Source organism: Elgaria multicarinata, chromosome 1 (genome assembly GCF_023053635.1).
Source record: "Elgaria multicarinata webbii isolate HBS135686 ecotype San Diego chromosome 1, rElgMul1.1.pri, whole genome shotgun sequence".
Classification (NCBI taxonomy): Eukaryota; Metazoa; Chordata; class Lepidosauria; order Squamata; family Anguidae; genus Elgaria; species Elgaria multicarinata.
Genome location: NC_086171.1, coordinates 193,991,451 through 194,013,460, shown reverse-complemented (window position 1 = coordinate 194,013,460; position 22,010 = coordinate 193,991,451). Strand labels below are relative to the sequence as shown.

Genomic DNA, 22,010 nt, shown 5'->3' with positions numbered 1-22,010 from the left:
TCAATTTCAATGAGTCTACTCTAAGTAGGGCTAACACCGTTTACAACTTCATGGGTACTGAGGTCCTCCCAACCACTCCTCTCATTGTTCATTTGGTGCATCAGACAAATTCTGGCTAATACCAAAGAGATCAACACTTCCGCTCTGATGGGGAAAAAAGTTTATACAAGTCATCACGTACACCAATTAAACTACAACCGCCCAGACTGCAACCCAAGGGAGATAGCAGCTATGTAGTTGAGCAGCGGCCAGGGATTTCTAATATAGACCGGGGGCGGGGGGGGGGAAGGGAGAGAAATAAGAAAAATGGGGAAGGGGAGGGAGAGAGAGAGAGAGAGAGAGAGAAAATACTATTGAGTTGTATATTTGAATTTGGTCCCATAGGAACTGCAGAAGAACACAGCTCAGAGCATCTCGCAGTAGCACAACATAGTTCTCCTAAGCGGGGAGATAGATACAACCAATATAGGACAAAGGAAGAAAAGGGGTGTGTGGAGGGGCAGCCGAAGCGAACGGGAGACATATAGAGAACGAAGAACACAGCAGATGGCGGCGGATGGCCGAGCCCCGCTCGCCTACTACCATTCCCCCCACCTCCAACTTACCTCTTCGGCAGCAGCAAAGAAAAGAACGCGTGCGTTCGCTCTGCGACATTATATAGCCCGCGGTGCCTTAGAGCGCAGGCGCGTTCTCAAGGCCTTTTGGGAAATGTAGTCTTGAGAGGCATGCGCTTCTTTGAGACGTAACTGGTGTTGTCTGATGGGACGGGATGATGGAGACGAGTTTATATATTTGAGGTGGTTCAAAACATCCATATAAGTAGATGTAAACACGCACAATTTGCACATTTCATATGTGCAAGATGAACACGAATCTGTTCTGGTTTATCGAACTGAGTTGCTACTAGGAAAAAATAAACTTGCAACTGATAATTATAATTGTTTTATGGAGAGTATACCCTTTGAAATGAATGGGGCTTAGGTTAGTGGTGACTAACATAATTCTCATTCGTTTCAATGGGTCTACTCTGTGTAGGACTGACAGGAGATATGACCATTATCTCCTGCAAGTGGCAATCCTGGCTGCTTGAAACTCAGGGGACGATCCAAAAACCATGTCTATTGGCTGGCTGCTCCCATATCCCAAGTTGAATGCTCCAAAATAGTGTCTTATGTATGAATAACACGTTTGGGGGGAAATTACACGTTTGCATCTTAAAACGGGCACCTAGGATTGAGGAAGGGCTCAGGATTTCATCAGAGGCATTATTGAGAGGCCCAGGCAAGACATTCATGAAATTAATATAGTGGGTTCTTCCAGGTTCTGGGTTTTAGTAGTGCTCTTTCTAGGGTCTCATGTCTCTTCTGCAGATGAGGTGTCCCTGAGATCTGAGTTTGGAGACAAAAACCCTGCATAAGAAGGCTCCTGTTGGATCAAACCAAGGGTCCATCTAGTCCAGCACTCTGCTCACACAATCTTCTTTTGTGGTTGATGTGACGGAAATATTACTATATCTTTAAGAGTTGACTTTGGTTGTTCCAGGATCTGAAACTATACTAAGGGTGTGAAACTGGAGTTGTGTTTGTACATCTGTACCCACCACCTCACCCTTTTTCCTTAAGTTTATTATATCCCTTCCTCCAAGCAAACTTTTGTTGGAGTTTGCAATGCCTCTTTAGGTTCCTTCAGAATGGCCATAGGAAGCACTGGGCTATGGAACCTAATGTGGCCATGCACAAAGTGGGGAACATCCCAAGGGAGCACACCTCCAGCAAAAACTCTCAGTTCAAACCTCCATGAGAATTTTGGGGCTCCTCCTTTTTTTCTGGGGCTGCCTGACAGCCCAGTGCTTTCTTATGGCCATTCTGAAGGAACCTAATGTACCCAGGCACAATGTGGGGACCATTCCAATGGAGCATGCCTTCAACAGGGACTCTTATGGTGCTTATAGTATTATTACAAATGTCCATGAGAATTTTGGGGCTCCCCTTTATTTCTGGGGCTTCCTGACAGCCCAGTGCTTTCCTATGGCCATTCTGAAGGAACCTAAAGTGCCTGTGCGCAATGTGGGGGCCATTCCAATGGCCTTCAACAGGGACTCTTATGGTGCTTATAGTCTTATTACCAACCTTCCCAAACCCCTTCTTTTTTGTGGGTCTGCCTGACAGCCCAATGTTTTCCTATGGCCATTTCGAAACCAGCCTGTTGTAAGGTGTGGGCGCTGGGAGGGGGGCATATATAAACATTTAAACGTTTGGCATGTTGCAACAAAATTCCTTTCTTCTATTTGGGTGTTTTAGAACTGGTGCTTATAAAGCAGTGTATAAAACTGTCATTACCCTCTTTTTATTGCATTCTGATTTTTCCTTGAAGTTGGGGGTGATCCCTAGAACCACAGTGTTGGGGGGGTCATAGTAGTTCTTCCCTAAAACCGCTCTGTTAGTTTGTATTTTGATTCTGTGTGGTTTTCTATGAAAACTGAATGTTTAACTCCTTTAGGTATTTTGATTTGTAGATGATCCCTAAACTCCTCCAATGATTTCCTATGGCCATTCAGAATGAACCAATGTATTTCAATGGCCATTCCGTGTCCTTCGTTTTAGTATGTCCCCTGTCCAAGAGCTGGATTCATTTAGCCTGGAGAAGAAAAGATAAAGGATCAACATGAGAGCTCTCTTCAAAGATCGGAATGGTTGTTGTCCCAAAGGGCAAAACTAGAACCAATGAGTGGAAATTGCAGGGAAACAGATTTCGGTTGAACATTAGGAGAAACTTCCCTAAGTTGCTTTCCAGGCCTGATTCCTAGGTGCTTTTAGTTTTAAAACTATTTTCCCCCCATCATGATCCACTAGCAGTTCTTAGTTTAATTTATTTATGTGCTGCTTCTCCACAGTGGACTGCACTCAAAATAACTCACAATAAATATTAATTTATCAAAACAACACATTTGAAAAAAACCCCATATCAACATATTGATACATTTGATAAAGCTATCAATGCAGTCAAATAAAATTAACATAAACATAGGATCAATTGACCATTACAACAAATTAATCTCTAGATTTTTCCTGACACGCAAGCTCACGGTTTGGGAATTACTGACCTAATGCTTCATAGTTGTCCACATTCCACCTGCTTATTGGTAGTGGTTGCTATAATCTCTTAAATCTCCATTTTCTCATAAATACACCCTTTCTGCCTGAACTGCTTTGTCCGAGGGTCTTTCGGTATACTAGCACTACAAAGCTTGCAGTGATTACTGGTGTCTTCTCAGAGATCTGACATGATGGCTGTGCTTGTAGACTTTCTGATACTCACAGCAAAAGTATTTGGATACATCATCCATGCTCTGATTCGGTGGGTGAAGAAGCCCACAGAGAAAGCAGTCGCAAACAAAATCTGCTTGATAACAGGGGCAGCCAGTGCAACGGGTATTGGGCGGCTGTTTGCCCTGGAATTTGCCCAACGGGGAGCGACACTTGTCTTGTGGGATATAGACCGAGAGGGCAATGAAAATACAGCCAGGGAGGTTCGCGCCCTGGGAGCCAAGGCTTACACTTATGTCTGTGACGTGAGCCGAAGGGAAGAGGTCTATGGCGCAGCTGAGGACGTGAGAAAGGATGTGGGCGATGTTACAATATTGGTCAACAATGCTGGTGTCGTAGCTGGGACACCCATCTTACAGTGCCCTGATGAACAGCTGGAAAGAACCATGAAGACCAACTGCCATGCTCACTTTTGGGTAAGCGTCACTCTGTGCAACGCGTACAACTGAAGTGCGATTCAGGTTTCCAAGTGACTAGACACATGGATTGGGAACCTGCAAATCTAACAGCAAATCTCATACATGCAGGGGCGGCCAAACCATAGCGGTTAACTATGCTACAATGTGGGACGCTGAAATTCCATCAGTGGTGTAAATGGCCTTGGAGGGAAAGTTACTGCTTACACTTTTGGAAGACGCATATAGAAGCAGCTTTGCAACTCTTGGGCTGCGGGCAGTAACATCCTCATTCCGGGGAATGTCTATGCACCAGTTGGGACAATAGTGATGGACATTTGTAGACTATGGCAGGATCTACACTACTGCTTTAAAATGGTTTATAGCAGTAGTGACAACTGTTAGGGCCCAGGACACACTCCATATACACTTTTCAAACTGTTTTCAACGTGTCATATCCTGCTTGGTGTAGATCTGGCCTCTGTTTTTCTAATCTATTTCAGTGTTGATGGCTAGGAATGTAGTTGTAGTATTTAGTTCAGATTGAACATGGAGAACAATTGTGTAATCGTATTTTCATTTTTAAATTCAGTGTATTATTGTTATGCTGCTCAGCATAGAACAAAGCATAAGGGGCAGCAAAAACCATTTGGCTGACCCCAATGTTCATTATACTGATTTCAAACATTTATATTTCACCTTCCTATTGAAGTATTCAAAGGAGCAAATGATAAAATCAAGGGAGAGAAACTCACAATTGGCTATTTTTATTTTTTATTATTATTTTTTATTTATTTATCATACTTATACCCCGCTCCTCAGCCAAAAAAGGCTCTCGGAGCGGCTTACACTTGGCAAAAAAGACAGTCTGATAATTGTTCTATGGCACAATCCTATGCACATCTACTCAAGAGGTAACCCCAATTGAATCCAATGGGATTTATTCCTAGGTAAATGTGTATAAGATTGCAGCATAGAACAATTATTATAAGCAAAGTAAAGATTGATCTTTAAAACAGCTAAAAAGGTAATAATCATGATTTAAAATGTTAACAAACCAGTGCCATCTTAAAAGACAGCACCCCCAAAATGCCCATTAAAACAAAAGTTAAGTTTGGGTTGTCTGAACAAAATTAATCCTAAAAATCCAGGTGGGCTTCCATCGGAAAGGTGTTTCCAAATCCCAGTACCACAATGAAAACAGTCCTCACACCGACCCTCCATACCTCTGATGGCAGGGAGACCTAGAGCAGGGCCTCAGAGGAAGATCTCAACATACAGGCTGGTTTACATAAAAGGAGGTGGTTCTTGAACTACTCAAGTCCCTGGCCATTTAGGGCTTTAAAGGCCGAGAAGAACACTTTGAGTTAAGCCCAGACAGAAATCAGTGTTCACTTGGAATGAGGCTTATTCCAAGGTAAAGATGCATAGTATTTTGCCATTATACAGCCCGAGAACATAAGAAGAGCCATGCTGAATCAGACCAAGGGTCCATCTAGCCAGAACCTTTACTTCACTACAACTGGGGTGGCCATGTGTGCTCCTTTACAGAGGACGGCCCTCTATTTAAAGGTGTCTTCTATTTGAGGGGCTATCCTCTTCAATTCCACTTTAAAGATTAAAAATTATAACAACCATTGTCCATCAACAGTTAGCACCTGGACAGGAGGCTGAACAGCCCAGCACATAGGTCATCTGGTCACAGTCTTCCATAGAATGGTGAGATGTACTGTATTTCCATTTAAATTATAATAATCATTTATACATTTGTAGCTATACTTATAAATTAGCATATGGACGTTATACAAATCCCAGTCATTTTTGATGATGCATTTTCTCCTTTTTGGCAAGGCCACATCACCTACAACCCTACTCAGCAGAAGTGGCCATCCTACCTACAACTCATCTACGTTAAAGAGCTATCCACAGAACGTCCATTTTAAAGCATCCTTCCCTAGGTGGTGGAGAATCTTCTTCTTGGTTATAATAATTATTTGCATGTCCCTATTCTTCTTTGAAAGAATAACCCTTTTTAAAAAGAAAAAAATGGTTCCTTTCTTTGCCCAGAAAGCTCAGCATAGTTATTCATAAGGCTTTTTCTACATAAAGGAGTTCTACAAAGCGCTGCATTCCAGAACTATCCCATTCGGTTCTGTCTCAAATGAATTGCACATGCATGCACGCATGCGTGCATGCGTGCACACACACACAACTCTAGTGCAGATGGGAGGTTTTTTTTGCCACAACTAATTCTGGAAAGTAGTTTATCAGTCAGGTCTTGTAGAACATGGTCTGGCTCTTGTTAATCCTACTTTTCAGACCCTGAAAAGATGAAAAGACAATCAAATGGAGGGCAATTTTAAGAGGATTGAAATGAAAACTAATCTCGTTACACTCTTTATCCTTGTCACATGTGCCACTAAAGCCAAACCTTTCCAAAGGAACTCTAAGTAGGCATTAGCATTTCTTATCTCCACAAGAACAGGAGAAAATTGGGAAATACATGGATGAAAGCAAAATGGTAATACTCCACCTTTAAGCCAATCATCGACCTACTTACACATCATGGTGGCAATTCCTGGTTTGTTTAACTCAGGAATTAGAGGGGCAAGTAGAGTGCAAAAGCCACATACTTATTGTATCTGTGTTTAACAACCAAGGAATGCCCTGTTCCTGGGTAGTTTTGGGATGTGCGACCCCAGATACTCTAAGCTGTATATGGGTTAAACAACTCAGAGTTAACCCAACAATTTCCCATGGTTTGTTGTTGGGTTAACTCTGGGTTGTTTAACTCATAAACAACTCAGACTTTCCAGGTTTTCATGCCATGAAACAACCCAGGAATGGGGCATTCCTGGATTGCTAATTGAAAGTGAAAATGATGAGCATGTGGCTCACATGCTCCACTTGTCTCTGCAATACCTGGTTTAAATAACCCAGGAAATGCCACTGTGGCATGCGAACCAGCTCAATGTATTAGCTAGATCATTATTATAACACAAGCTAAACTACTCCGAGCTCTCCAGATCTCCCAACCAAGAGTACCGCCATCTTGTCTGGATTACATTTTAGTTTGTTTACCCTCTCAATCACTTGAAAACAGATACTAAAGTCTAGTTTAGAACTTCCATTGCCTCTCCGGCATCAGAAGATGGAAATGGGAGTGTTGGGTGACATCTGTATACTGATGATACAACAGTCCACATCTCTCAGCAGATTTACACAGATGTTAACTAGCATGGAAGACAAGATGGATCCTTGTGGCTCCCCATAGGTCAGAGGGCATAAAGTGGAACAGCACCGCCTTTTGGAATGGACTAGGGAGGCCACTTAGATGGTCAAAAAAGAGGCTATGAATTCCCAAAAAGAGGACACCAATTTGCATATGTACCATGTCGTTTTGTTCTCAGGGATTTTTTCCCCTTTTTTGCGGGGTGGGGGGGATACAAAGGTTACAAGCAACAAACAGACATGGTGAGTCAACTCACAGGAGGATTCCTCTAGGTATACAATAAGGCTCAGATGCTTCACAAGCTAATACAGGACCTGTAGGGCATCTTTGCTGGTCCCTTTCATCCATCTGAATTTGGGCCTGAAAGACCAGGATAAGTCTGGTGCATGGAGGCTAAGTTATCAGCAAGTGCAATGTGTGGCATTGCATAACACCTTTACAGATCATGGGTATGTCAAGGCATCAGCCATAGCGTCTGATTTCCTGGCTTTGTAGAGCTTGAGCCAACTTGAGACATAACTCTGGTCTTAACCGGCAGGGTTTTTGATCACCAAATCTTCTTATTGCACCAACAGCATGGCGTAATGTAGGTCATGCAAGCTTAAAGTATCACAGAACCTTTCTTCCTAATTTAGTGTTTTATGAAAATCAAATTGTTCAGCCAGGCTCACTTCCAATATAGAGCCCAGGCAGGAGAAAATCCCTTGCAGGGATGGGGATGATGATGATGATGATGATTACATTTGTATACTGCCCCATAGCTGAGGCTCTCTGGGCAGTTTACATAGGAGAAAACACATAAAAACAATATATAAAAATGTAAAATCACAAAAACATACAACTTAAAACCAAAAAAACATACAGACACAAACCCAGGCTAATTACATATTGCTAAATGCCTGGGAGAAGAGAAAAGGCCCTCTCTCTTGTTGCCGTCCTCCGAGTTTCCCTCAGAGTAGGCACCCAGAAGAGGACCTTGTATGTTGAGCGTAGTGTATGGGTAGGTTCATGTCGGGAGAGGCGTTCCATCAGGTATTGTGGTCCCAAGCCATGCAAGGCTTTATAGGTTAAAACCAGCACCTTGAATCAGGCTTAGAACCATACAGGCAGCCAATGCAAGCGGGCCAGAGTGGGTCTTATATGTTTGAACCTTCTATTCCCTGTTATAACTCTGGCTGCTACATTTTGCACAAGCTGCAGCTTCTGAACTGTCTTGAAAGGCAGCCCCACGTAGAGTGCATTGCAGTAATCTAACTTGGCGGTTACCAGGGCACAGACAACTGAAGCCAGGTTATCCCAGGATGGATTTCAGGGATAATACGAATGGGGGGAGAGTTCAGCATCCAGGGGCAGCCCATTCATAAAGCAGGGTGAGGTACCCGCATTAGGCGGCGGAGCCAGAAGAACAACTGGTTGGGCCTCTTCCCACCCCACCCCACTCTGCCTCAAGCGTTTCTCTGCCGTTTTCAGCAGGTGTTCTAGGGAGCCCTGCCAGCTGCTGTGGCACTGTGGCATTTGCTGCAGTGAGAGAGTGACCGGTAGGGCTTTCTCGAGCAGCCACCTGCCCTCTGCTTTTCCTTTGAGAACCCTCCAGCCAGAAGGAGAGCTTGGCCAGCCGCTGCTTCTGACCACGTGGCTGGGTCTTGCTAGTTCTCACAAGAGCTTGGACAGGTCTTGCAAGAGTTCGGATGAGCTCCTGAGAGGTCCAGGAGGTGGCTTCTTCTAGCTACATGGCTCTTCATAGAGGTAAGGTGGGGGAGGGAGGGGGAAATCGAAGAACTGGTGGGAAACCATGGAAGGGTTACAAGGTGAGGATGGCATCATCTATAAAATTCCATGAATGTGGCAGGGCGATTGCATGATAAAAGCTTCACCTGGAAGCACCCTTGTTCTTGTATTTTGCTAGAATGTTTATAAACCAAGCCGTCAATTATTGTATCAGCTCCTTTCTATATGCAGATGTCAATACATGAAAAGTACACAGGAGTAGTAAAATACTCAACTTGTTTTTGCACCATTTCCAGACTGTCAAGGCTTTCCTTCCACAAATGATCAAGAGAGGGAACGGACACATTGTGACAATTGCAGGATCATTCGGGCTGTTTGCAACAGGCTGTCTGGAGGTCAGTAAATGACACAGCAAGAGAAATCTTTAATGCAACTAACCTTTCCGAAAGAGTCCCTTTGACAAATTTGTGGATGTCCTTATTTACATTTATAGTCCACCAGTTCCCAAAGGTCCAAGATCAACAATAAATTTAAAACTGCATCTCTCTTTCTCTCATTGATATATCTTATTACAACTAAATAAGATTCAGGCAGATAATATAATAATCATAATTATGAATTCCAAACCACTTTGGGCCTTAGTGTTTTCACACAACACACTAAGCTATAAAGACTGATCTCTTCCAGCAGGCTGACCCAGTCAAATTTGTAGATGTCTGGCTGTTATTTTAATAATTGTATTTGTTTTATATGTTTTAACCAGTTTTATATATTTTATGTTTGTATTCAATGTTGTTCCCTGCCTTGATCCAGAGGGAGAGGCGGGTAAGAAATAAATAAATTATTGATTATTATTGGTATTGGTATCCCCAACTATATCAACAGGTGGCCCAGCAAGGGGTTCTGTGTGTCTCCATAGAACTCCCAAACACATTGTACCTTGGAAGTCCTTGTAGCAACATGCGAGCTTCCCTCCACATATCCTGCCATCATAATAGGAACCATTTTGCTTGATTACATTTCTGAGCTTAATTTAAGGTGCTGGTTTTGACCTTTAAAACCCTAAATTACTTGAAATCAGAGTATCTCTTTCCTCCCACACAGTACCAACCTGCCAGAGAACTTCATTCCACTATGGAGTTCCTCCTCCATATTACCTTGACATCTGAAGTGTGGTGGGTTGGCACAACATTTCTCAGTTGTATAACAACTTTCCTACGGGGGTTCAGTGGGCAACAAAGATTAATTCCACATATATTTAAGCAGGGATGGGGAACCTTCAGCCCGTAAACCTAACCCAGCTGGTTCTGTCCCATCTGGTTCGCGGGGCCGCTTTGGATTCTTCCAGAGGGTAGGACTTGGCCACCAGCCACCAACCCCCATCCCCTGGAGAAATCCCTGCCATCTCTGATCTCAGATTGGCAATAACATTGGGGGTGTGGGTGGTACTAGTCTGGGCTGGCGCTGCACCATCTGAGTCAGTTCATGTGTTGCGCACTGCCTCCATAGGAATGACATGTAGCACATGAAGCTAGAGACTCAATAGTGCTGTGCCTTCCTCCTCCATTGGATGCGGTGTCAGCAAAGCATCTCCAGTCTAGTGTTGAAGTGTCCCTCCAGCTAGCACCTCTGTTGTTTTGGACTACAATTCCCAGGATTACTGACCATTGGCCATGGTGGCTGGAGTTGATGCCCAAAACATCAGTGGATGGCTGCCATAACATATCAAATATAAAGTAACAGTATTAAAGCAACAATTGTATTGCCAAGCATAGAGCATGGACAACTTTAAATTAAGCACTGGATTGGTATGAGGATTCAGCGACAAAGCCCATCCTCTACCTTGTTTGTAGGACCTAATTTTGGTCCATAAGATGGTGTGGCAGCTATTAGGAAGGAGTAGATTCATGGAGGGGGCGATTTTCAGCATAACTTCAAGAAAACGTTTGGACTAAGCCAGGAAGGTGATGCTTGTAATGAGGAAGTGCTTCTTGTTTCCTCAGGATTACTGTGCTAGCAAGTTTGCTGTGGTTGGATTCCACGAAGCTCTTAGCCATGAACTGAAAGCCAAAAGAATCAATGGCGTGAAGACTACTCTTGTGTGTCCTTATTTCATCAACACTGGCATGTTCCATAGCTGCAGAATCAGGTAACAACTAACATTGAGTTGTACCCAATGTTACTCTAGCTTGATTGATTTGAACAACACACCATGTTTTAAGACTGGGTTGTTTTGCACCCAGAGTGCTGGGTTTGGATGTCAGAGAACACAAACCAGGAACCCTGGGTTGTTTACCAAAGTGGAAGTAGTCAAGTGGTTGGTAGGGAGGCAGCACGCTCGCTCCTGCATGGTCCCAACTACCCGTGATTTAAACAACCATGGTTTAAACAACCCATGGGTAGTTGTTACATGTGAATCATGTCAATACACATGCACATTTGCAACATATTCCTAATTAGCTCATCCACTGTTCCCATTTAACTGGAGTGGGGTTGGTGCAAAGTACATCTTCCAGCAGGCCTACCCAGTTGAATTTTAAGATGCCTTTTAAAATGTGCTGCTTTTTAATAATGTATTAGTTTTATATGTTTTACTCAATTATACATATTTTATGGTGTTTTGCATTTGCGTTGTACCCCACCTCAATCCAGAGGGAGAGGTGGGTAACAAATATATTATTGTTGTTATTATTATTACATAGCAATATGAAGTGGGGCCTTTCAAACAGGAGGCATCACTATTTTTTATTTATCTTCAAGGTATATGGTGCTTTACAGAACAGATGACAAAACCCCTGTCCTAAATTCTGTCAGAGGGAGAGATAAGATAAGAACAAAAAAGAAGGGAGAAATGCCCGTCTATGAATTACTGATCCCTCCCAGAACTGTTTATTGCTCCACAGGGAAGGGGCTGTTCTAACAATTTATGGCAGGGTTCGTCTAGCTACATGGATTCCTTGAGCTCACCTTGTACAGTACAGAATCAGCAGGTCTACATTTAGACTTCTTTACAACCACTGTACTCTGGTCCAGCATTTCTCTATTTCTGCAGCTAACCTAGCCTACTCTATCTGTATTAACTGCAGCAAAGCATTCAGTTGGAACATTATGAACAAAAGACAGTGTGTTGTATTAAATGGGGGCTTTTGCCCATGGGAGGGAACGACTGGTGGGTTGGATCTTTCCCTCTCCATTGCAGCCCCAAATCTTCTGAAGAGGATTGGGAGACCACCTGGAGCAGATTTACAGCATACATGAGGTGCTGCAGCAGGGAGGGAACTCCATCACAAGAGTGGACCTCTGCATGCACATGGGTTGGATCCATCCCGGTGAGTGGTCCCATTTACTGCAAAGGAACAAAGGAAAATCAGGTGATGACGTCCCTAGATACAGGCCCATGGCTTTATTTGGCAGGCCAGCAAAGAGCTAGATCACCCGATCACCCCATTCCAGCAAGAAAGATCCCAATGCACAGTTGATACCAGTACTCATCTGCTCCCCCAACGAAGCTTCATCAGACCATTTGGCCATCTGTTCTCTACTCTGGTTGGCAATGGTTTTCTAGCATCTCTAGCAAAGGCCTTTTACATCACCTGCTATTAGGTTCTTTAACTGGAGATGCCAGGGATTGAGCCTTGCATGTTTCGACATGCAAAGCATATGCACTACTACTGAACTACTACGTTCGTCATTGAACCTGATGGATGGGTCTGATGCAGAGGATGCAACTTCTTGAAAACTTGTTTTGTCTTTGTAAGAGACAGACATCGTTTATGACTGCCAAGAGAAAACATGTTTACCCCTAGAACATAAGTAAATGTTACTTCTTCCTCTCAATATCCTTTTTTCTTCTTCCAGGCGAGAGCTGGAAGCCCTACTTTCTCCCTTAAAACCAGGGGATTTTGTGGAAGCCGCAATGCAAGGTATACTTCGTAATCAGCACATGATCTGTATCCCCAGAGTGATGTACCTTGCAGCCATTGCAAAAAAGTAAGTGTCATTGTACAGATGGCAGACATGTTAACTCTGGCCCATGTGACAAAATCTCTTCAGGATGCAATTTGTATATGGGGATAGCAGCTATAAAAGCCCAGCTTCGGTGGTGAAAAACATGTTACACAGCATTGAGAGCCTAAAGCAAAGTCAGGCAACAAGATCAAGTTCAGTCCTGTGCAAATGTGAATATTTACAGGCTAGCCCATACTGGTTTTCGATCCATTTCTCTCTAATGTGCATTTAATAATTGCAGCAGCACCCACATGATAGAGCCACTCGGCGACCTCAGGAACAAATGCACTGGGTAAAGGGCTCAATTTCACTACAGTTTAACAGTGGAAGAAAACATGTACTGATAGAACTTTTGCATTAAATATGAGACAGAGCTGGGCTGTAGTACCAAACAGATCATTTGCAGTTTAGCTAAATAGAAGTACTAAATAAATAAAACAAACCCCTTCACCCCACTCTCCAGTAGGCCCATGGTCATCCTACCAAACTTCTAGCTAGACCTGGTTGACCATGCTGTTTTGGTGGTAACACCCACACCCACACCCACATAGCTAGCAGTGCAACAGAATGGCAATGCATGATGGGGGTTGGGAAGGAAGTGAGAGGGTCAGGGACAAATTATTTGTGCTTCACACAAAAGGGCTTTTGACTCCTCTCTTCTTACCATTCTAGCAAGCACTTGTGCTTTTAACCAAACTGCTATTTTTCCTTTTCCCTGCTTCTTCAGCCTCCTTCCTTGGGATGCTCAAGTTCTCATTCAAAAATTCTTGGGACTGGACAAGTGTCTTCCACAAAAAGCCGCAACTTGCCACAATTTAGCAAGGAGATGAAGTCACTATCTTCGTACAGGATACCTGGAGCAACACATCTAGTTCTATGGATACAATCAAGTGTGCGGCACTTAGCATACAAGAGTAAATGGAGTATTCTGATTTTGAACAACCAGAGTATTTTGAGCCCTCTTTGTGAGCATTAACCCACAAAATGACACATTTTTGTTTTGTTTTTAAAAAGAATCCTTATTTTGAGTATCCTCAGTTGTACACCAAACTTTTTCGCCCAGGAAGCTAGTTTGTTAAATCTCATCTTTACCTGTGCTATGACCTAGTAAAAAGGAATTTAACTTCTTGTCACTAAGAAATAATTGAATTGAGTTCAATGATACCAGCCTCGGAAGTAGCCTAGAATAATTAATCAGATGTATACATTACTGTGTTTTGTATTAATTCTCCTGGTAACACTTCAGTATCAACTATTTTCCAGCTGCTCACGTCAACTGGCAGAAGGGAAAGGAATAGGAATATAGTCCATTATTTTAGGAAGTTGAAATTCATGGGGGAAAATGGGGATTTGTAATACCAGCCACATCTCTTTCCAGCATTCCTCAGGCAGAACATATTCCCTGGAGTTTTATCAGAATTGCTCAAAGAACTAAGCCTATGAAAATAAAATCATTATGCATTTTCCGCCTTATCTACCTCTTCTTCAAAGCTACCACAATGCCTCTCACCTCATCTTATGATCTGATGCAACTCGATCTCAATATGTAGAGGATTACACTGGGGATCTGTAGGTGAATTCACCTCCTGCCTCCCAAGAGAATATCACAGCAAGGAGAGACCAACCAGATCCTATACAGGGAGCCACCCTTCCCTGCCAGAAAGAACACTTAGAGCAGCCTTCCCTGATCGGATGCCCTCCAGATGTTTTGGATTACAACATCCAGCATTATTAAACACTAGCCATTTTGGCTGAGGCTGATGGGAGTTGAAGTCCAATACACCTTGACAGCACCAAGTTGGGGAAGGCTGAGGGCAAAATCCACCAAAGGAGATCTATTGATAAAACTGCTTCTGTCAGTGGAATTGGGAGAGGGGTAATTGACCCTCCAACCCCCTGTGAGCCATCAGAAATTTACTTTGGAGATTGAGGCTAGAAATGGAGGCCCCTATGGATACAAACAAATTAAATAGAATTTATACCTAACTATGCAAAAACTATTCTTATGTCGTTATGGAATGTCCCTTTCCCTCTGTTCTCCCTACTCCCAAGCCACCCAAGGTCATAGCAAGAGGTGTGCATGTTCGTGCGTGTGCATGTATGACAATGCACATATACAAGAAAGCAGAAATGCTTTCTATATGCACAAGAGGAAGAACACAAAGCTTTTAATGCTTGTGGGAAGTACCAGATTATCTAAAACTATGTGAATATTCTTTAACGCTCTAGAAAATAGATCATTTAACGCTCTGGAAAATGGCATATGCAAAAACTAGCTTGCAAAAGAGCCATTTTGTAATAGCCTTGAGAAGATTCAACGGACTAGGTGCTGCTCCCTCTACTCGTTTCAACAAACTTTGCACAGGCTCCATTCAGGTGAAAAATCATGCGGTGGATTCCACCTAAATACCATCTCAATGCTATTTAAAATGGCTGATGTGAGATCGTGTACCCACATATCTCCTGCTGATAAAAAGTTTACTAATGCTATGGGAGTGGGGGCGGGGGGAGAGACACAAAATACCATGGAATTTAGAAGTAGGAAAACTTACAAGTTTAGCTTTGTGTGTCAAATTCAAGCTACTAAAAAGAGGCCATGTAAACGAAGCCAGTGCCAAACCCTTGGAATACGGTTTCCAATTTACATTTGTGCTGGAACAGCTCCATGCAGACATCTTGCAAGTTTTAGAGTCAAGGACTAGGAGGGCAGCATGATGATTGGGAATGAATGTGCAAATATAGTGGTTAAGAGCATGGATTACCTTAGGCAAGCAACATATTCTCTGCTTCAACTTTCAAGTTCAATATATGAGAATAGCCTTGGCATAACTTACAGAATTCTTAGAAGGATTTCTGAGATAATATAGGTAGGGAAATTGCATATAAAGTAACTATTTTTGAATGTACTCTTTTTTGTTAGTTTGCGTAGTAGAGAGATCTCAGTAGAACCAGCCACAATCCAATATATTATTTTTACATTTTTGCCCACGTTACCATACTAAAGTTGTTTATTTTTATTGTTTTTTTTTTTAAAATCTGCTGGGGAGTTGCCATTTAAGAATAAAACACACACTTTTTTTTTTAGTATTTACCATTTATTGGACAAACACTACGTTTTACTTACATTCCATGGGGAGAAAAAATTCCAGCGTAAACAATGAACTGAAGCAGTACTTAACTTGCAAGGCTATCGTGCTTTACCTGGACCATATGCAAAAACTTTATTGCACACATCACTGTGTGCAATAAACACAACATCAAAAGCAACACAGTTTATATATAAACATAGGTAATTTTTTTCAGCCCTACATGGAGATGTAATTAAACAGTATAAAGCACTCAAGGAAAATCAATCTGCAGTTTTATATGCACTACATTGAGATCATATCCTGTACTGTACTGTACTTAGTTTGTGTGCCTTTATATGCAGACACACAATTTTCTTTTTAAAACAAAGATTAGCGACCATTTAAACTCTTTTGCATTCAGGTTTCCCTCCCTCCTCCCCACCCCTCAAAAATATTCTAGAAATCAAAGTGATCAAATAAAGTTTAAAATTCCTAAAATGTGTAATTATATTTTATTCAACCGTTTCATAATTAGGCCAGGCTTGCCTAACTGACTTTATTTTTTTTTTAATTAAATGGTAGGCACACAGTTTGTTTCCAGTGAAATTATTTTACAATTTCATTAAAAACAAAAGACTGAACACATACATGGATATGATCTTCCCAAGTTAGTTCATAGGTAAGTGTGTCAGACAACAAAGTTTCTAAACTGTGCTATAGTTCTAGGTACAATTAAGAAACTTTTTTTTAAATGAAAAATTTATAGTGTCATTCAAAACAATGCAATGAAACTAAAAATTTTATCACTGTTTGAAAAGCAACGGTTATGATTTAGACACTACAGTGGGTTGTAACAACTGTAGCGCTCTAAAACAGTTAGGTTACATTAATTAGGAAGCATTTGATTTTCTCTGGTGCTTTCAGGTTTGGGTCCAGTCAAGCCTTTTTAGGCAGTGGTGTCCAGTGTTTGTCCCAAAGTGTTTGAGCTAGCCGGTTTGAGGAGAGGGTCACTTTCCATTTCTTGCTTCACGCATCTAGAAAAATGAAAAAGCATTTCTCAGAAAACAGCCATGCTTTGGATTACGGATTGCTCAGGGAGACTTGTGGTTGTTCCAAACTCATGTCAAGTAGATCTGTTCCTTTGAAATAGCAAACTCCCGCTATTGTATTTATCAATTTGCTTTAAGTGTGTTGCCAGCAATGCAATTAAACGACTTCTGGCAAGAGAAACCTGCTCAATTAAAAGAACACGATAAAGCACTTCCTGAGAATGGGATGGTTAAATGATGTTCTGCTTATGGTAACCCATTCAAAACTTCAAAGAAATATGAATGACAGGATATTTTGCTGTAAAGCCAAAACAGAAGTCATGATCCTGGGCATAAATCTGCTTTCCCATCCACACAAAAGTAATAAAGTTTTCTTTTTGTAACTCTCCATGTTAATCCAGAGTGGACAATTTGTAGGCCAGAACATCCCCACGAGCCCTAGAGCCAGCATAGCCGATGGTGGGAATTGCAGGCCAAACTATCTGGAGGGCCAGATGTTGCTCATCCCTAATGTAAATAAACACACTTATATGAACAAGTAAATTATATTTTTGTGACACTGTCTTATGAGTGTTACAAAGCTGGGGCTGTTTTTTTGTTTATGTAAGTCAAAAAGGAGGGGAAATGTTTGCAAAGATCCATCATTTTTACTCACACAGACATTGGTCCATTTCCTGTTCTTGGCATCTCTGTACTTTGTTGGTCCAACTCAGACAGCAATTTTAAGATGTTTAATGCAGCCTGCAGGAGGAAAGAAAAACCCATTTAAATTCTGTATATCTCTTAGGCATATGTTATTGTATGTGACCTGAACAGTACTGGACAATGTAAATTGGAACTGCTCAAAACCCAGATAAAAGTAAGCCTCTCTCACAGTAATAAAATGGGGTTTTCAATACAAAATTTTCAAGGCATCTATTAGGGCACTGTTCAGTATTCTCACCAACAGCACAGACTGCATTTTTTCATGGAGAAACTGGCCAAGTCAGGTCTAAGTTGCCAGACATTTAGCTACATATCTGAAGCAATTTAGGTTTTGCTAACATTGTCTTACCAAGAAACCAGAGGAAAGAAACACAGGTAACATGCACTTTCTTTCCTGGTTTTTAGTGCAAAGTGACCAGCAGGACTATGGGAAAGGTTCATAAGCTCTACTTCAGACATTACAGCAGAAGTGATTTTGCTCAGAGGTCAAGATTAAGTTAGATTTGGAGTTTCCCCCTGCAGTCAGCATTTAGGCTTTATTCGCCATATTTTCAAACATCTTTTGCATATATCAAGGCCTGACTGCACGGGAAGCAAAATTCAGCATTTTAAAAATCTCAAGCTTCCAGGTTTAAAAAAGCAAGTCTTTTGGCTTTGAAGCAATAGCAAAGGAAACACTTGAACTCTCTCCCTCCACCCATTCTAACCCCCATGAAGGTCTTTGGGAAGAGAGGCTCAAACAATTTCTTCTTCATCATCATCATCATCATCAAAAAAATGTATTACAATTATAAAATACATAAAAACAGTTAAATATTAAAAGCAATAGAAACAAACACAATAAAATAGCAATTAAAAACTATAAAGGCCAACAATAAAATCAGCAATAACAATGAGAATAGCAACAATAACAGTAATCATGGGAAGGCCATGGTAAAATAAAATGTTTTCAAGGCCTTCTTAAAAGCCTGCAAGGATGGTGCATGGCAGTTCTCCGATGAGAGTTTGTTCCACAGGTATAGAGCCACTGCTGAGAAGGCCCTCTCCAGTGTGATTACCCACCTAATTACACTCATAGGTGAGCAAATGAGAAGGGCCTCTCTTTTTGATCTTACAGTGTGGGCAGACTGACATGGGTGATGACAGTCCTTCAAGTAACTTGGTCCCAAACCATTTAGAGCTTAAAAGGTCAAAACCTGCACTTTGAATTACTTGATGGCAGTGATAAATTTGATTCAGTAATTATTTGAAGGGGCCATTACAGATATATCATGGCAGGTAGAACTAGCACAGCACCCCATGCATAAGGGCTTCAGTGAAGCCACCATTCACACATCCATCTGCCAGTCATTAAGCCTATGTAATGAAGAGGTGGACTTCCAATGACCACCCCATTCCAATAGGAGACTAGAACCACGGTTTCAGGGCCCACTGTAGACATACCTTCTTGATTTTCTTCTTAATTAAATCCAATCAACCCTGCTAATGATAGCTGACCCAGTGACCTGTGTCTGCTTGTTGGGAAGGCAGGAGACAGACTGGCTCAAGAGAGGCAGATGCCTCCTAGCCCGAACTCTGGCCAAATCTTTCCTACAGGAAAAGGCCTATCACCTACTGGAAGGAGAAGGGGGCATCCAAGGTTCAGTTAAGGGTTGCTGCAACAACACAGAGGACGTCGGACAAACTGATTCACTGTGGAAATACGTAAGAAATGACTGCAGTGCAGCCTGGCCTCTACTGAGTGCACCATGCCTACACCATGGGGTTATGGTCTAGCTGGCTCCATGCCATACCTGAGGCTCCTGAGCAGTCAAATAGAAGCCAAGCATAGCCTACTGCTCCTGGATCAATGTGCCAGGTACCTCTGAGCAGTCATTCATGGATTTTTCCATAATGGTCCTGCTCATCCCTAGTGTACAGTAATTCATATGTAGAAAGATCTATATATTTCACATACTTGAGTGTGCAAACAAGGCCTCAGTATAGAAGGAATATCCTATATGGTGTAGCCAGCTTTAAATCTTGACACAAGGTCAGAGATCAAGACTTCTACCACAAAAAGCTTCCTTGCCACTATAGTTTTCTCTTTTGTAAGAGCTCAGTATATGACAGTGTAATATATCTGAGCAGTGATTTTATGGTCCATGTCCAGGTTTTAATCCCAGGTGGCTCACTAAAGATATATAATGGAATTTACATTTATATAAAATTGTGAACAAGTACACTTCACATTGGCTCACTCAAGTATAGCAAGAGATATTAGAACATTTCACAAATTACTACATTGCCCCATGTTTTTCATCAGGAACTACACATGCAGTTACCCCGGAGTAAAATAGTAAATACCTAGGGATGTTTAAGACAGACTTTCTGTCCCCTCTATTCTGAATATATAAGTTCTCAGGAGAAAGTTATGCCAAGCATTAAGACTGCAATTAATTTTTATAAATCTGTTCAAATGATACTTTTGGTTCTCTTACCATATCATGGCAAGATTCAACATCCTTTCCAATTCCATGGCTGATCAGGGGTGGCTGAGAGGAACAATTTATAAGAGACACAAATTCATTCTTGTTGTTTTTGGGGAAATCTTTGTATTCAACCTGAGAAAGAAAAAGTTTAAATTATTTCTAAATAAGTGTCCCCAACCCATTCACCACGGTGAGTGACCCAGCCCTCTGGTAGGCAGGGTGCCCAGCCAGGATCTCTCCTCAGAACTCATTAGCATTGCAATTTGGAGAAAGTAACACCACAACTTTCTCCCAAGCAGAAGGGAAGTCCTGTTTCTTATATTATCCAAATGCAATGCAAAGGAGAGAAGATCTCACCTATCTGTCAAGCTCCCCTGCATGTACAGGGGCCTAACTACCAACAAAAGCTGGCTAATATCCAGGTCAACACTTGTGGGGTCCCACTTCAAAAAGCATGCATGTTTTTAAAGCACACCACATATTTACAGAATTAGATCCACAAAGCCAGTCTCAGCATCTTGGTTTTTCTATTAACAAAGAAACCGAATAGTAGCTAGCTACATCTATATTGAAAAGTCATAGAACATAGTCTAATGGGTTTATTCCTCTATTTGCAATTTGTTTATTCACTTCTCCCTTCAAGACTATTCTCAAGACTCAATTTAGCGGTCTTTCCTGATCATCTTCATGTTCTTCCAACTCCCTTATCAGTCCCAAATGTCTCTATCTTTTGTCCATCTCACAGAGACTATTAGCTGATGAGCAAGGCAAGATTTCTAGGAACTGTCCAAAGTCTAATAAACAACTGGCACTAAAAGCAAGCAGCAGTAATTGTTTTTAAAATTGCAAGAGCTCAAACATTTCTTGAAAAGGGGCAATGTGAAGAGGGAAAGCAGTAATTTCTAGTAATGGAACTGATATTTTAAATTCCTCAGCTTTAGGATATATTCAAGCCATATTAATGCAGCACTAGAAATACAAACTGGGATTGAATGTGAATACACTGATCTAACAAAGCATAGCAGAAACTGCTGATCTGATTGTCATCACTAGGAGAATAGTGTTTGAAGATTGCCTGCACCTTTATGGACCTGCCTGCACATTCTTATCATGCTCCAAGACCTGTTCTGTGCCCCTCACCTTCACAAGTGTAGGTGTGCATTACATTTCAACTGCAGCACCTAAATTAGGAGATGACTTCTTGGCCTTCTTGCAGTTCAGCAAATAGCAAAAAACACTTTTCAACAAGCATTTGACCCTAAATTAGTTGGATGTTTAGTGCTGCTAGTGGTGAAGACTTGGGAATTTCTATTCTACCCTCTGGAGCACCAAATGAAAATATATCCAACCACAGCTGGGCTGTTTTGATATTGTTTTAAACCAGGGATGGGAAACTGCGGGAGTACAGGGGGCATTTTTGCCCCCTGGATCCCATCCCCTGTGGAATGTATTCCACCCCCATACGGGTATAAAAACAAATTGTCCGTAGCGGGTCAAAATTAGCTTGTTTGCAAACTGGATTTGATGGTTTTGACACTCTGTAGCCACTACAGATGCTAACCCCCGCCCCAAACAATGTTTCCCTGAAATTTGAGAGGCGTTTGGGTGTGTGTGTCACATATAAACTGTGGGGCATATGTTGCTCACCCATTTTAAAACATTAAATTATTTTGATGTAAGCCATATTTGGGATTCCTAGATCAAAAGGCAAGTTAAAGAGTTTGTAAGTTAAATAAAATGTGGTGCAACGTCTGCTGGACTAGGTGAGCACTGCATATCAGAATGATCCCGTGCATGTAGAAAAGTAGTATATCAGGAAAAAGGCTTGTTACACATTCCAAGGAGAATGCTACTTTTCCACATGCAGGATGGGGGAAGATTCTAAGAGTAAGCTCTCACCTGCAGCGTTCTGCAGTCCAGCAAGAGCTCGTTACATAATTATCCTGATCATGTAAAACTGGAACACTTTTGAGAATGAAAAGACAAGTCAAGCCAATGTCTCATCAACAAAGGAAGCCATTCAAACAC

At 41.7% G+C, this 22,010-nt stretch overlaps 2 protein-coding genes and 1 non-coding gene across 8 annotated transcripts in view; 1 reads left to right on the top strand and 2 right to left on the bottom strand.

Moving 5' to 3' along the window:
* Positions 1-91: 91 nt before the first annotated feature.
* LOC134413512 (small nucleolar SNORD12/SNORD106) lies at positions 92-187 on the bottom strand. Its single transcript, XR_010026518.1, has one exon. It is a non-coding gene; the product is annotated as a small nucleolar SNORD12/SNORD106 (small nucleolar RNA).
* A 3,099-nt stretch (positions 188-3,286) lies between these two features.
* Positions 3,287-13,519, top strand: LOC134394725 (retinol dehydrogenase 10-like). Its single transcript, XM_063120410.1, has 5 exons — positions 3,287-3,742; positions 8,978-9,076; positions 10,685-10,830; positions 12,540-12,671; positions 13,417-13,519. Exons 1-5 carry the CDS (start codon positions 3,287-3,289, stop codon positions 13,517-13,519), a joined length of 936 nt encoding a protein of 311 aa, XP_062976480.1.
* Positions 13,520-15,762: 2,243 nt separating this feature from the next.
* STAU1 (staufen double-stranded RNA binding protein 1) overlaps positions 15,763-22,010 on the bottom strand; it is a 46,782-nt gene continuing 40,534 nt past the window's right edge. For all 6 annotated transcript variants that reach the window (XM_063146036.1, XM_063146050.1, XM_063146028.1 and 3 more), the window contains 3 exons: positions 19,992-20,114; positions 17,462-17,547; positions 15,763-16,791 (listed from right to left, as the gene is read on the bottom strand). In XM_063146036.1, coding sequence (XP_063002106.1) covers positions 16,704-16,791; positions 17,462-17,547; positions 19,992-20,114 — 297 coding nt within the window. In that variant the 3' untranslated portion in view covers positions 15,763-16,703. The remainder of the gene's footprint in view (positions 16,792-17,461; positions 17,548-19,991; positions 20,115-22,010) is intronic.